Source organism: Lepidochelys olivacea (genome assembly GCF_965140295.1).
Source record: "Lepidochelys olivacea isolate rLepOli2 genome assembly, chromosome: 2".
NCBI classification, from domain to species: domain Eukaryota; kingdom Metazoa; phylum Chordata; order Testudines; family Cheloniidae; genus Lepidochelys; species Lepidochelys olivacea.
Window position 1 is genome coordinate 226,857,685 of NC_140412.1, and position 15,518 is coordinate 226,873,202.

At 42.2% G+C, this 15,518-nt stretch overlaps 1 protein-coding gene across 2 annotated transcripts; it reads right to left on the reverse strand.

Annotated features, from left to right (window-relative positions):
• Positions 1-327: 327 nt before the first annotated feature.
• Positions 328-13,945, reverse strand: CLDN12 (claudin 12). Of its 2 annotated transcripts, none has more exons than XM_084620302.1 (3): positions 13,840-13,945; positions 9,984-10,051; positions 328-4,016 (listed from the first exon to the last, which is right to left on the reverse strand). In XM_084620302.1, the coding sequence occupies exon 3, from the start codon at positions 3,992-3,994 to the stop codon at positions 3,257-3,259; it is 738 nt and encodes a 245-aa protein (XP_084476428.1). In that variant the 5' UTR covers positions 3,995-4,016; positions 9,984-10,051; positions 13,840-13,945; the 3' UTR covers positions 328-3,256. The 2 variants fall into 2 exon arrangements, with proteins under 2 accessions (XP_084476428.1, XP_084476429.1); XM_084620303.1 differs by having other exon boundaries at positions 13,784-13,861.
• Positions 13,946-15,518: the final 1,573 nt, after the last annotated feature.

Genomic DNA, 15,518 nt, shown 5'->3' on the forward strand with positions numbered 1-15,518 from the left:
AAATATTAATAAATATCAAGCTTTTGGTTGGTGACAGAGCCAACAATAGTCAGAAGGAATTTATAAAAGGCAGGATTTTTTTTTGGACAGAATTACAAAATTAGTGGATCTGAGGAATGCATTAGATGTAATGCATTTGGAGTTGATTAAAGAAGTTCAAAGATTTTCTGGCAAAGTCAATGACCAGTGGAAGATCACGTAAATACGTTTTGTATTTTAACATGCATGGTGCAATTTTAATTTTTTTTCTGTATAAAAAAAAAAATCTAAAAAGAAACCACATCTATATGTAAAACACATTTTATTAAAAATACATATTTTCTGTTTTACATAAAAAGAACCCGCACCATAATTAAACATTACTGAAAGTCAGACTGGAATTCTACTTGGAAAAATACAAGATTTTCATAAACAAAGAGAGATACAGCACAGCACTCAAAATCATTTTCACTTGGGACATATTTTGCAACTCACATTAACACTCCTTAGTAGATATAATCGTGCAGTGTGTTTATGAACTATACATGATGAAATAGAATATCTTTAACAGAGATGGCCTGAATTGAAACCCAGAAACTTTGGGATTCACAAGCATCAGAGCTAAGGCCCATCTCAAAGTTTTAGAGAGGTACAATTTCCAGAGCAAGGCTTTATCAGCTTAACAGCAATTTATGCTAAGGCCTTTAGAGCAGAAAAATCAAAGTCAAAAAGCAAAACAGCTGCCAAAATACCAGAAAATCCACCAATTTAAAAATATACCTATATGGAACACAACACCAGATGCATTTGCTTTCAACTGAAAATCCTCTTTACAGAAGAAGAGCCCAGAGTCTTATAAGGTGCTGAGCATGTGGAGAAGCTGGGCACCCTCATTTCCTTGTCAAGTCAATGGGAGTTGCAGGCACTGAGCATCACTCCAGAGGGTTCGGCACCTTGCAGGTTCAGGATCTAGGAGCAGAAGAGACACTGGCCATGGCTGAGGAAGGTTTACTGGCAAACTCAGATCATTCAGAATAAGGCCTGGGGATGGACCTCCACCCAGTGTTTCCTTTGCTTTAGTGACCCAGACTAAGCAGGTAACAGCATGCATAGCAGAAACAAATATTACAATTATCTGTACCAGGACAATGAAAATGACCATAAAGCATAGATCCACTCTAAAAATAACTGTGTAGGAATGGCCCCATAGAGTTCATGTGTTTTATGATGCCATATAAAATGTGCTCTGGTTGAATGTAAGACCACATATTTTCTAACTCCCTGCTCTGCAAACTTAGTCTGGGGTCTAAACACACTAACAACGGAAATAAAAATCCTGGGAGGGCACCATTTGCCCTGTGGAATATTTATTACTAGTGCTAATACATGGAGAAGGAAAGATCCCAGCTTGACTCTCACAGATCCCAGCTTGTGTTTACAGGGCAAGGAATCAGAAACAATATTTTTTTCATTTTTAAACTGCGAACGGAGCAAATTTGTTATGGAGTTAATGAGTCACAAATACACAATAAACTCCACAGTGCCGCTAACAGAGTCGCTTTTCAGACTGGAACCACATTTCAAACACGAAAGGATTTGAAGCGATCAGAAACACAGTGAGTCAGAAATGTGTCTGTACTGAGAATATTACACTTCAGCGTCAGGCCAGGATTTTCAGGTGTGACTAGTAATTTTCAGTGCGCAACCTGAGAAACTTTGATTTTTCAGAGGGTGTGCACTAGCACTTTATGAAATATCAGGGTCCTTTAATGTGTCTCAAATTACGGGCTTATAATCACTTAATCTTTGAAAAATCTTAGCTTACATATCTACTTATGAAGCTTTCGGATGACTAGGGACTTCATTTTAGGGGGATGGAAACTTCTCTTCAAAGGGAGCTAGAAACCAACTTGGGTCTAAAAAACAATTAAATAGGGGAGAGATCTTGAAGTCAAGGGCTGGAAAGGTGAAATCCTTATCTGTAAATAAATAAGATACAGCCTGAAAAGCCCAACAACCACTGCTTAAAAAAAAATTCCCATTAACATCGTCTTTGAAAATACACACGTTTGTTTTCATTAATATATACATAAGACATCCAGAATGAGGACTCTTTCCCCATGTGGTTACAATCTGCTTCCCAAAGAGGCATGTTGACAGCCTGTTTATAATACAGCAAACAGTGTTTTTATATTCTGTAAAATTGTTCAAGGTTTATTCAATACATTTGAAATCTGGAGGACATTCCGCTCCAGAACAGAATGATGCTAAAGCAGTTTTCACTTTAGGCTTGTTCTACTTGATGACAACGCCCCTTAAAATACAATATTCAAGTTTTAAACCACAATGTTTGAATTACAAGTGGTATTTTTAAATAAATCGTAAAATGGAAAAATCTGATGAGATTCATAATTTACCAAAATCCACTGAATGGAATGAAAATGCACTGAAGATGATCAGGGGAAAAATCCCAACCTCTGAGATTTAGCCCAGGCCATTGCAATAGGACTGAGAACTATTAGTTGAACTTTTTTTTATTAAATCTCTGATTTTTACTTTGAGATTAAAGGGTAATTTGACACTAATGCTGCATTTGAAGTTCATAAGCAGATGGGTTTTATTTATGCACAGTGGAAAACAAAGAACGTTGTAACAAGACTTAATTAGTTTGTCAAATACTGTTTTCAGAGATCACATCCCAAAATACATGCAAAGTTTTGTAGTCTATTTTCTACTCATCTTCCTGCTCTAACTAGCGCATCATATTCTTCAGAGTGTGCCATCCTGTAATGGGAACTGCACTCCACAAAAAGCCCCATTGTCTTTAGTAGGGCAATGCACGGTGGAATGGGTCTACCTATATGGTTCTTATTGCAGGATCAGGACATAGGAATAGCTCATCAAATCAGTAAAGACGGTCAAAACACCTTTGGTCTGAATAAGCAGGAGGAGGAGTGGATGTGCAAGAAGGTCTCTATAAAAATTATTTTTGATCAATAGCATGTCATTACAGCATTAGCAGCAGTCGATATTTTCCAGGAGTAAATTCAAAGAAGAGATTGGTCAGAAATACATTAAAAAGTAAGACTTAAAAATATTGTGGACCCAATTCTCTATGGTCTTCAACCTTATACAATCTGATTTGGGACTATATTACACCCACTTTGCTCAGGTGTTAATAATTAAACATGGGCCAAAGCAGCAGAGAATCAGGCCTTCAATTTCTAAGGTTTGAGCCAGAATAAACGTTTGGGTTTTGAAACACATTTTGTTTTCTTTAAGAAGCGTGTGTTACAACAGGAATGTCAATTTCTATGGCAGAGAGCCGAGATCGTGCAGAATAGGGCTGGGAGGCATAGCTGTGCATGCTGGAGGCATGGGAATAGAGAGGCTGCCAGAATGGGGACGGTAAGGTTTTGCATGCACAATACCAGATAAATAACAGAACTGAAGTGAAAAACAGGCCTCCTGCACTGGCAATGGTAATATACACTGAAATATCAAAGGTAAAAACTGGCTCATATTTTTTGTTCAGGTAGTTGTTATAAAAAATTACCCAGATTGATGGTGTGAGACAAATGGCACATGCAAGTAGAAACAACAGACCAGCCACAAGGTGGCAGCCTGGACTATTTACAAGACATTTAGCAAGTTTGATGTTTGGTACATTTGACACAAAGGCAGTGTTACACATGCCGATCAAACAGAGCAGCAGAGCGGAGACAGCAGTTAGCATACTACAGGGGATCGCAAATTGGAGAACCCGTAAATCCAGCTGATCGACTGCTGTGTACCACTCTGTGTCATATATCACACAGTCTCTGCTTCCATCAAAGCGTGCACACTTAATCCAGAGTCCAGTATAAACTGTCAGATTCTTTTCATTTTTGTTGAATGTGTGCAGTCTCATCAGTCTCCAGTTAGGAAGTAAAACTGCAGCAAAAAGTCCGGCTACCGAGGCTGTTCCACTGAGGAAAGCCAGTACTGTCGCTGCATGAACATCCCGGCAGCCCATGTTGGCCCACAGAAAACACTCCCTGTGATGAAAAGAGACGGGTTCAGAAGGGAAGAGTCTTAAAAGGAACATTTTAACATAGCAGAAAAGCAAATCTCAGGACCTGCTTCTCCACAGCCACGGACCATGTGGAATTGTTTACACTAGTGTAAAATGAGTGCAAAGCAGGTGTAAAACACTGCCATTTGGATCAGTAGCTTTTTACACACACTTTGCACAGGCCTAAGCATTGACACAAAGAGCAAGAAAATGGAGATTCAGCCTTTGATAAGTTACTGTCAGTAACTGTCAAGCTTTAAGGACGAACAATTAACATTCCTTTTCTTAAAACTCACTTCCTCTGCATCTGAGTGCTAACCCTCTGAATAAACAAACAAACAAACAAGAACTCTGTAAATCAGACAACTCTTCTGCTTCTATGTGCCAGGTCTGGTGGAGAGCTGTGTTGCCAAATGGTGATAACCCTTTCCTTCTGAATATCATCATTATCCCTCTCCCTATCAGGGTTTGTCATCTGATTTTAGTGTGTAAACTCCTAGGGACGGGGTGTAGGGTAACATTTTCAGCAGTGCTTTAGAATCACATTTGCAAAAAGCGACCAGGCAATTTGGGGTCCTCAGTTTTTGGGTGCTTAATCTGAGACACCTTAAGGATACCTGATATCCAGAAAGTGCTAAGCACCTACCTTTTAAGGTGTTTCAAGTTTGGCACCCAAAAAACAGTAGACACTTGAAAATGTAGGCCTGCCTCACTGAAAATCAATAGGACTTAGACTCCTAAGTCACTTACACACTTTTGAAAATGTTGCACTATGCACACTTATACAGTGCTACATAACTATAAATACCTTACATAGCAAGAGGATATGTGAAATAATAATAAACTGCTCTTCACTACTCCAAGTGTTAAAATTCTATAAAATGTTAACTAACCCCTCAATTATAATCTAAACTTACTTTTTTAAAAAGTGAGGTTTTGAACACCACACACACACGATACAATTACTTGTTACCTTCCTACCAAATATTTGAGGCAGATACAAACACATTAACCAGATGCAAAAAAAAGTGAGTCTTTTGTCTGTGGTATTTTTGTTTTATAGTAAAGTATAAAAAAAGCAATTAGAGTTGCTTGTTAAAAAGTTATAAATGTCAATTCTCTCTGTACTGAACTCTCAGCACACAGGGTCCTAGAGCCCGGGACTGAGCCCAGAAGTTTACACAGCACCGAAACAGTCCCGCAGCCCAAGCCCCGTGAGCCCGAGTCAGCTGGCAAAGGCCAGTCGCGGGTGTCTAGTTGCTGTGTAAACATACCCTCACTTACCATAAAGGCAACATTTATATACTGCACACCTAGCTGAGGGTAGGCCACACCCTCCTCGTCTTACTCAGAGGAGCACTCTGATGGGAGTTAACAGGACTATCCCATGAGTAAAACAGCCCAAAGGTGCCCCTTTTTCTGTACCACAGTTTACTTAACATATGCCTCAATCTAAATGTTTAGAGCCACATCAATGCATATAAGACTCCAAGAAATAATAGATAAATTTACACCTCTAAATTTGGGAGGTAATTTTAGCTTTAATACGAGATCAAATGTTGTGTCTTGCGGCTTAAACACTAAAGCAAAAACAGACACAAGCTCGAGAATGGCATATCTGTCAGGCAGCTGTGATAAGACACAAGTCCCCTGGTGGAAGGGCATTCTCAGCAGTGGGACCACTGGCTACGGATCTCCCTGCCAGAAGAGATCAGAACAAGTTCAAGATTTATCACTTTCAGAGGTCAACTGCTAACCCACTTTGTCCACAGATCCCTTTGCGATAACAGAAACTGTAAAAGCAGTTAAGGGTCTTAGGAAGCAGGGAAAGAAAACATATGAGGACAGAGAGGTCAGGTCACCTCTCAGCATCCTCAGAGACCCTTGGATCCTCAGGTATCTAGTTTTTCCATAGAATACTGGTAGATGTAATTATGCCAGTTCTATGTAATTATGTGCGCAGTTCTAGTGAGGGCTGGGACAGCATGGTTAACTCTGTCTGCTGTACCTGATACGTGGACAGAGGACATCAGTCTCCAGTCTGTTTTTGGCTGCCTTTAGGCTGTACTACAAGGTCTATTTATATTGGCTGGCCTATTACTGTTTTTTGAGTGCCTCCTCTTTTTTCTTCTTTTGCACACCAGCTATCCCTTTCTACCCAACCGTACCTACTTCCTACACCAGTGGGGCCTTAGATCAGCTTAGACACTCGCGGCTGGCCTGATTCAGGCTTGGGCTGTTTCACTGTTGTGTAGACTTCTGGGCTCAGTCTGGTGCCTGGGCTCTTGGACCCTGCGAGGTGGGAGTTCAGTAGAGAGAATTGACATATTTTGTGGTATGGTTTCCCTGGTGGTTATTGGATTTGTCTTGCTCCAGACTTGCTTTAATATTGTATGGTTGTGTATTTGGGCTGGTTTTCTTTTAGACTCATTTTATATCGTAGTTCTGCATGGTGTTTACATGCTTCCTGTGTGAACTTTAAATATTTGTTCATAAATATTTATTTGTTTGTAAATATGCATTTGATAAGTGCATATCCAAATCCAGAGGAACTCAGAGACAAGGGACAAAGGGAGAGAGGATATATCTGGTCCTATTGTGAGCTCATGAAGGAGTAACAGAAACTTTGTCGGGTTTATTTGGATAGCTGGGTACATTTTTCTAATCGCAAAAGAGCTGGCATTGTGAGGGAATGGTATAGCCATACCGTCCAGTACAATACAGTACTCCTTCTCTCCTCTCCGGATTCATAAACCATCTCTTCAGCCAATCCACTATGTTTAAATGAAGAGAGAGGATTTGCTATGCTGTCAACGCTTGGGATTAGTGGAAATGCAGATGATAAACAGGATACCAGTGCTATAACATGAAGCACTTAATTATGAAATTGTGTTTTAACATCATCTTCCTGGTGTGCAAGAATTAGGAATATACAAATTATATCAAGGTTCCTGAGAAATGTTTTGAGAACTAGCTCACAACCTCTTTGAAGGATACATGCTTCACATGCCACTTTAGTACAAATTGCAGCTACTTGTGGACACCACAGAGAACATACCTGTAGTAAACAACCTCTTATACATTCATGTTTCTAGCCGTATGCTAATGATGATGTTAAAGGAAACAGTGGCACAGTAGTTATTTCCAAATCTGTTGTGGCCATGATGACACAACACACAAACAGGAAAGGTTCTGTAAGGTCCTGTTTTGCCTGTAAACCAGCATTCAGATACTATGGTGATGGATGCTATATGCTATGGGGATGGACTCTAGGAAAAGCCATCAGCTAGACTAGATAGATGCCAAGGGTGACAAATTCTGATGTAGCTACAAAATACCTTTCCTATTGTTATTGCAGGTGGTGGAAAAAGGGAACAGGAGGAGTTTGGCAGCTGAAGGAGGGGCTAGATAGGGAATAGGTTCGGAAACGTGGGATAGTATGGCATCAGAGGTAACTAACTGGCTGCCCATGTCATCATGGGAGTGGTGTAGGGAGAGAAGTACTTGTAAACTCTCTCCCAATTACCCCACGACTATCCACTCATGTGTCCTTCAGGCCTCCCTGCCTAATCCTCATTGTAAAACCTTCTCTACAAAGGAGTTGATCCAGCTCTCACTGAAATCCATGGAAAACTTCGACTCACTTCAATGGGAGCTGGGACAGGCCCTTAGAGATTAACACAGGGAGCAGCTTCACCTAGGCCAGGTCCTAGCACTGCTTAGTTTGACACATAATGGAGTCTGAGGCTCTCCAAATCCCAGAGAACAGAGAGCGTTGAGCAGTATCCTCATTGTCCATTGCAGCAGAAAAGACAAAGACTGACCTGTCTTTCGGATGAGATGTAAAACTGAGGACCTGACCATTTGTTGTAATTTAGGCTTCCCCACCATCATTCACATGTGCAAGGTTGTTAGCTAAAATATGCTGACCAATTTTTCAATTGAGGTAACTACACTTTAGCTTCTTGTGATTTCAGCTGAATCCCGTACCTTCCCTCCCACCTTCCTGTTCTAAGTGGTAGTGTTGCTATGCACTGCTAAACATGAGCTTTGGGCTCCATGGAGCCATACAAGTTCTCCTTATTAAATGGGCACTGAGCGTCAACCATCCTCTCCATCTCTATGAGTGGTCCCTCCTGTACTGTGTGCAGAAGCTGAAACTTGCCATTCTGTTCTTCAGAGTTTTATCCTGCATTCCTCAAAACAGTATCTGAGCATCTGTCAGCAATGCAATGAGCAACATGACTAGCATCCGTCACGTGCTACAGCTCTGCAGTTAGGGAAGAGGTCTCCAGGATTGTCAATCTGCAACTTGTCACGAACGCTACACCACTTATTCAAAAGCCTTAACACAGGAAAAAAAAAAATCTAGAATAAAAATGATTTTATTCTTCACGTGATCAAATATTCAGGCAGGACAAAGACTAGTGACAACTCTAGAGACTTTACTGTCACCGAGTGACCTACCCAGACTTTCCCGAACTGCATTACTCAGCATCTTCTGGTTCTCCAGTGATAGGGAAGTGAAATGGGAAGAAAGATGGTCTTGTGTTTAGAACAGGTGCAGAAATCGAGGTACCTGGGTTCTCAGACTGGCTCTAGCATCAATATGCACATCATTACACAAATAATGGCAGGGAAAGCAGTGTATATATTGTATAGAGCAGGGGTCTCAAACTCCTGGCCTGTGGGCCATCTGCGGCCTGAGAACCTCCCCAAAGTGACCCGTGGGGCTCCAGCAATTCTGGGGCTGGGTCTCCCCCTTGGCCCTGCCTTCCGCCCGCAAGTGCTCCCCCCCGCGCTTCCCCCGGGCGATTTACAATGGCCTGGGGCCCCTCCCACCACTGGCAGCACAGTGGAGCTGAGCGGCTTCTGCCAGCTCGCTTCCCGTGTCTGCCAGCTCCACCCTGTGGCCCCGGGGCGGGACTGTGCCTCTGTGTCCTGCCTCTGCCCTGAGCACCCCTGCAGCCAATGGGAAGCTGCGGGGGTGGTGCCTGGGGGCAGCAGCGTGCGGAAGCACCCCAGGCTGCCCCGCCTTGAAGACCCAGGTAAGCACCGCACCCCCCGAACCATTCCCAGAGCCTGAACCCCCACCCCATACCTCCCCCAACCCCCAAATTCCCTCCCATATCCTGCACCCCCTCCCTCCACAACCGCTCCCGCCCCCAAACTCCCTCCCAGAGCCTACACCACAGCCCTCCGCACTTCCTCCCAGAGCCTGCACCCCGACCCCTTGCCCCAGCCCAGAGCCTGCACCCAAACTCTAGCCCAGAGCCTGCACCCCTCAACCCCTCGTGCACCCCCTCCCGCCCCCAAACTCCCTCCCAGAGCCTGCACCCCTCCTGAAACCCCACCCCAGTCCAGAGCCTGCACCCAGCATCCAAACTCCCTCCCAGAGCCTGCAGACCCCCTCCCCCACCCCCAGCCAAACTCCCTCCCAGAGCCCAACCTCTCACCCCTTCTGCATCCAAACTCCCTCCCAGAGCCTGTATCCTGAACCCCAATCCCCTACCCCAGACCTCCTCCCCCACCCAAACTCCCTCCCAGAGCCTTAGGCAGGTGGGGGGGAGGAGTTTGAGGGGGTGGAGTTTGGGGAGGGGGGTCCTGGGCGGCATGAGTGACATTATTGGCCCGCTGGGAGGATTTGCGGACTGGCACTGGCCCTAAGGTAAACTGAGTTTGAGATCCCTGGTGTAGAGGTTGAGTCTTTTTCCTCCTCATGGAGGTAAGGTCAAACCATTCTGAGATAAGGAAATAGCACTTTTTTTTCGCTGGTTACTAAAGACTTCACTTCTCTCCTCCACTTTGTGGGGTCAGGCAGTTATCTCTAATCACACAGACAGTGGCAGTTTGCCCTAGGTAGCAAATATTGCTAGGCAGGATGTGGCTTCAATTGCTAATATTGCTCAGAGGTGAGCTGCTTGCATAAGGACAGATAATACATACTCACCAAAAGGTGTATTCAAATAAGGAGAAACCCTGGCAACTCTTGGGAGCAGAAAATACGTACTCTTGAATCTAGGAAAGAGAACATTATGAGGAAAATGTCAATTGCATGTTTTCTTTCATGTAATTCCAGGTGCAGCATTAATACAGAAATTCTGAAATGGCTGCAAGCAGGGAAGAGCCAACCATTCTCCAACACACGGCTTAGAGTGCAAAACCACTTTTTTGCCTTTATTGTTAACTTAAATAAAATAACAGAACATAACATTCAGCCTAAGCTTTCTCCACTCCTAGAGTTTTTCCCTACAGGACCACCTATGCCTCTGCCCCTCTATCTCTTTGTGCCAAGGCTATTTAATCCCCTTCCTGACATCAGGGTGCCTCAGCAGAAGAGGCCTCTGTTGCTGGGGAAGTTCCCAGATGCTGTCACAGAGATATTCAGATCCCTGAGTCTACATTCCTAGTGATAAATACCATTTAAAGTTGTTATTTCAGCTTTTGGTTACCAATTTGAATTTAACCAGTCAGGGTGAGAGTCATTGAGGACAACAGAAATCTTAAAGAAGACACACAACTTTGTCATACTTGTGGGGATTTCTCCCTCCTCCAAACCAATGGAATTTCTCTGGGTGAAAGGGCATAAACGAAGTAGGAAGAGGAAGGAGAACTGATTTTTTAGGAGAGCAGGTAGAATGTATTGGCTAGCGTGTAAGTGTAACTACTGTCCTCAACTCTGGAGGTTCTCCAACTTTTTCATTCCACAGACTACAACGGAAGAGAAAGATCCTCTCACGGACTTTCCTTACCCCCATCCTCAGTGCCCTGCTCCCCCAATTTCTTGGTTCTCAAAAGAGCTCTGCTGATCAGTGCTTAGAACCACTGCTCTACTGGATAGAATGTCAGACCTGCAAGTAGAACGAGGAGGACTTGTGGCACCGTAGAGACTAACAAATTTATTTGCGCATAAGCTCTCATGGACTAAATAAAATTGTTAGTCTCTACGGTGCCACAAGTACTCCTCGTTCTTTCTATTGACACAGACTAACACGGCCACCACTCTGAGACCTGCAAGTGTTTGTGACTATGTCACCTTAGTAGCTGAGTCTAAAGGGGATGTTTATTTATTTATTTTTGCAGATATAAACGGTGCCTATTAAGCAGCCCCTAGGCAGATGCACAACAGCTTACTGTAAGAACTTGGGCAATCTCCTTCAACAAAACCAAAGAAACCCCTTCCTTGCCACCCATGCAGAATCCAACAGACCTCACTCACATACAGGAAAATAAAGATTCCCTCTATTAAAATGTCTGGGTAAGCCGAGAGACCTAGCAGTGTTCTGTTATGGTCCCCAAAGTTAAGTATTGTTGAACTAAAAGAGAAAGTGAATTTCAGAGGCTAAGGCCCTCTACTATGAACTTGCTTTCATCATGCTCCAAGAGACTCAGAAATCCATAGACTATCAGCTCCAGTTTCCCATTTGATTTCAAGTGCCACGTTAAAAACGCACACAACCCCCCCCCTCCAAACCAACAAACACACACACACGAGGAGAGAAACAAATACTAAGGGTACGTATGACCCAAACTATAAAGGGACACGTAGATCAAAATCACCATGTTCCAGAGAAAAGTACCAGAAGCCAGTGCAACCTATAGAAACCATCTATTAAACCCAATGAAAGAAAAAAAATCTCTGAGCAGGTGGGTAGTTGCATCTGTACTCGCTCGAGTTTCTAAGTAATCTTCAAGCATCACTCTAAGTAGAGCAGTGATCCAATCTGGAGGTGACAAAGGCATGTATAGGTAGCTATAATGGAGTCCGCACCAATAAAAAGCTCATAATAGTGACACTTACATAGTGCTTTGAAAGCGTACATGATTCGCTGTCAGTGGATGAACTACGTCAAACACACAACAGTCTCTTACTCCAGTATGGGCTTAGCCTGTGGGCACAAGTGGGTACAATACTACTAACAGTTACAGAACATTCAGCTTTACCCTAAATGGTAGAGACTTCTCTTCCAGGAGTTTAAGATCTTGAGTTCTAGCCTCACTAGCCAATATGTGAGCTAGGCAGCACCTGTGCTCAACAATGAGGAACAACTGTGGGACTTGAACAGCTGTGCACCCCAGCTGCTCAAGAACTAGTTTTAAATTGTGAGGAAGAGGAACATGAAATGTACTAGCTAGTGTGTATGCACAGTACTGCATCCTATCAGACAGAATGGCAGACCTGCTATACTGTGGGATCCAAGGCATCCTTTATGTCTGACACACAGAAGTCATAAGCCTTAATACCACTACATAGAACAGAGATTTTCTCTTAGCTCATATTTTAAGGATATTTTGGAGCAGAACATCCTCAGTAGAACTGATTAAACAATGGATAAAATTATTCAGAGCTTATATTTACTGAAGAAAGCATTAATCGGAACATTATTTGGTAAGCTCTCAAGGTGGGTGAATGTTAAAAATAAAAATAAAAAAATGTATTTAATGTATCATAGCATTTTTATCAGATACATTATTCAATGAATCTATAACCCACTCTAGTCCCAAGTCCTAGCTCCGTATTCATTCATTCACCCAGGAAGTCTGCACGTTCTTTAGAGGGTAGAATAAATTCTGCCTATGCAACCACAGAATTGCTAAAAGAGGAAAAGATACAACTACACAGCCCCAATTTTTGCAAAAGGTTATAAACAAATCACATCTAAAGAAGAGTAATATAACGCAGATCACAGATTTATAGACAGAGGCCTCCAATTAGTGGGTTACAGGAATAATCTACAACAACATTTTCAAAAGATTGTGTCAAGTGTAATTATTATGCTAATTGATCCAAAAATTGCATTGAGCTATGGTTAAAAATACAGCAAGCACACTAATTCACTAACCCAGAGACCTTTCCATGAATGCTAGAATATATTATAGTGGTGATATTTAACAATCACAGATATAATCTCAGGTTTCAGAGTAGCAGCTGTGTTAGTCTGTATTCACAAAAAGAAAAGGAGTATTTGTGGCACCTTAGAGACTAACAAATTTATTTGAGCATAAGCTTTCGTGAGCTACAGCTCACTTCATTGGATGCATTCAGTGGCTATTTGAGCATAAGCTTTCGTGAGCAACAGCTCACTGAATGCATCCGATGAAGTGAGCTGTAGCTTACGAAAGCTTATAAATTTGTTAGTCTCTAAGGTGCCACAAGTCCTCCTTTTCTTTTTGAGATATAATCTCATTTACCAAAACAATTTATGCTACAAACTAAAAGTCAACAAGAGTAGGAAACCTAGAATCTTGCAATATGGCAGTACCGAGAGCCCAGGCTAAAGTCGAGCATATTTCAGAGTACACAAACAGCAAAAGCAAGTGCCTCTTGTGACTAATGAAAAGATGAAGGAACTGTTGTTAAACAGCCTACGACCAACCCCTACAAATGGCAGCACTGCGTGGGTTAGAATGTGAATCAGGACATCATCATCATCAAAACAACTTCAGTCTGATTATTAACCCCTTCCCCCCCCACCGCATTTTTATTACGTTTGAACATGAACACCCAGTAATACGGAAAGAGCCCAGTTCTGTCAGGAAATCTAGGCAACTAAGCTCTCATTTCATGCTATAAAGGTATAAATAAAAAGGGATCATCACTACAATTCTGCTTCTCTACCACCTGCAGATATGCAATCCTGGTTTTTCATTAGCTATAAACACTGAAATCCACCCGATCCTGAATAGAAAAAGCTTAAAAGCATTATAGGTAAACGCCTGAAAAGCGACAACATTGCTAATCACACATACCCGCTTACTACGCACGCAACTCGTTATTTGCAAACACTAAGGAGCGGCTGGTGTACCTGTTTTTCCTTTTTCTCAGCCTTTCAGGAAGTCGTGGCCTTCCCCAGAAATACTCAAAGTCTTCTGGGATTGTAGTCCTACTTCTCCCCGATGTAGAATTTATTCCAGTTTCCAAGACTACAACTCCCAGGATTCCCTCTTGGAACTATTTCCTATCCCACAACCTTCACAATCTGCTCCGACAGCCTATTCCTGCTATGCCACTGTGGTGTAATGTGATCAAGCCCTGCAGTCAATCACCATCTTTTGCTAATAGGTAAGGACAATAACAGACAGACAGACACACACACACAAAATACACGGAGATAAAATGGAACACATTTGTAAGCAAAAGTTATACAAATAACTGTAAGCACTTCTCAGAGTTCTTTTTCAGTATCACCAACCCCCAACATAAAAAATCATGAGTTAGGACTCCCAAAATTATGAGATTGGCTTAAAACTCATTAAATGTAAAAAATAATACATTTTGGGTTGTTTTTTTAAATTTTCCTTGCGCCTGAAGTCCACAAGGCCAAGTTTTCAAGCATTCCACCAGAACTACAATTAGGCTAGAATATTTTTTTTTTTGAAGTAAAAGAAAGAAAAGCTGAGATTCTCATATAATCCCATAACTCCAGAAACCAGTGCTTAAAAAAACCCCAAAACCAAAACAGAAAACACCATACCCACAACAAATATCACAAAACTCACAGTAAAATCATGCGAATTGTTGGCACCGCTTTTCCCCAATAAGTTTACAGTAGTTTGTCTTCCAGGAATTGTATAATAATAAATAATACCAAGCTCTTTTCATCACTAGATTTCAAAGCATTTTACAAAGCAGAGAGTATCATTGTCCTGATTTTATAAATGGAGAAACTGAGGCATAGCAAACTGAAGTTACTTGCTCAAGGTCATCCAGGAGGCAAATGGCTTTTTATGGAATAGGTCCAATAAGGGATCCCTGGGTCATTTGTAGTCTACCTAAATTTGCATGGGGCAGATACAGTAAGTCTAAAACATCACTACATGCTGGAAATCTGATGGGAGAAGAAATGCAGGAGGCAGTCAGCAAGGTGGTGCCTTGGTCTTATTGAGCTTGCCTTGTGTAGACTGAAAATCTGTTTATCTCTCCATGTTTCAGAGAGAAGGGAAGTTTATTTTTTCAGGTGAATACAAACACCAAGGCTTTCTTGTATCTGTATTTAGCATTAGGGAATAAAAGAAGAAACAAGGGAAGGTTAAACTGTTAGACTGTTTCCAAATTCCTCTGAAACATGAGACAAGGATTGCATTAGAGGTGGATTAAGAAGGCCTGGATCCTCTAATACATTGGCCTGCTATGTCTCAGGCCGATCTACATTTAAAATTCAGGTCAACATAGTTATGTTGCTCAGGGATTTGAAAGATACACTGAGCAATGTAGCTATGCTATATTAACTTCCAGTGTAGATGCAACTAGATCAATAGAAGAATGCTTCCATCAACTTGGCTGCCATTGCTTGGAGAGGTGGCATTCCTACACTGACAGAAAACCCCTTCAGTCACCCTAGGGTGCCTTTACACCACAGGTTATGTCAGTATGGCTACAGCACTGTAGCTCTGCCAGGGTAGCCCCTGTAGCACAGACATTCCTTCAGCATCCCCTCTCCTGAACATGCTATCACAAGGTCTCCTCCCTTCTTTGGTTTCCCCC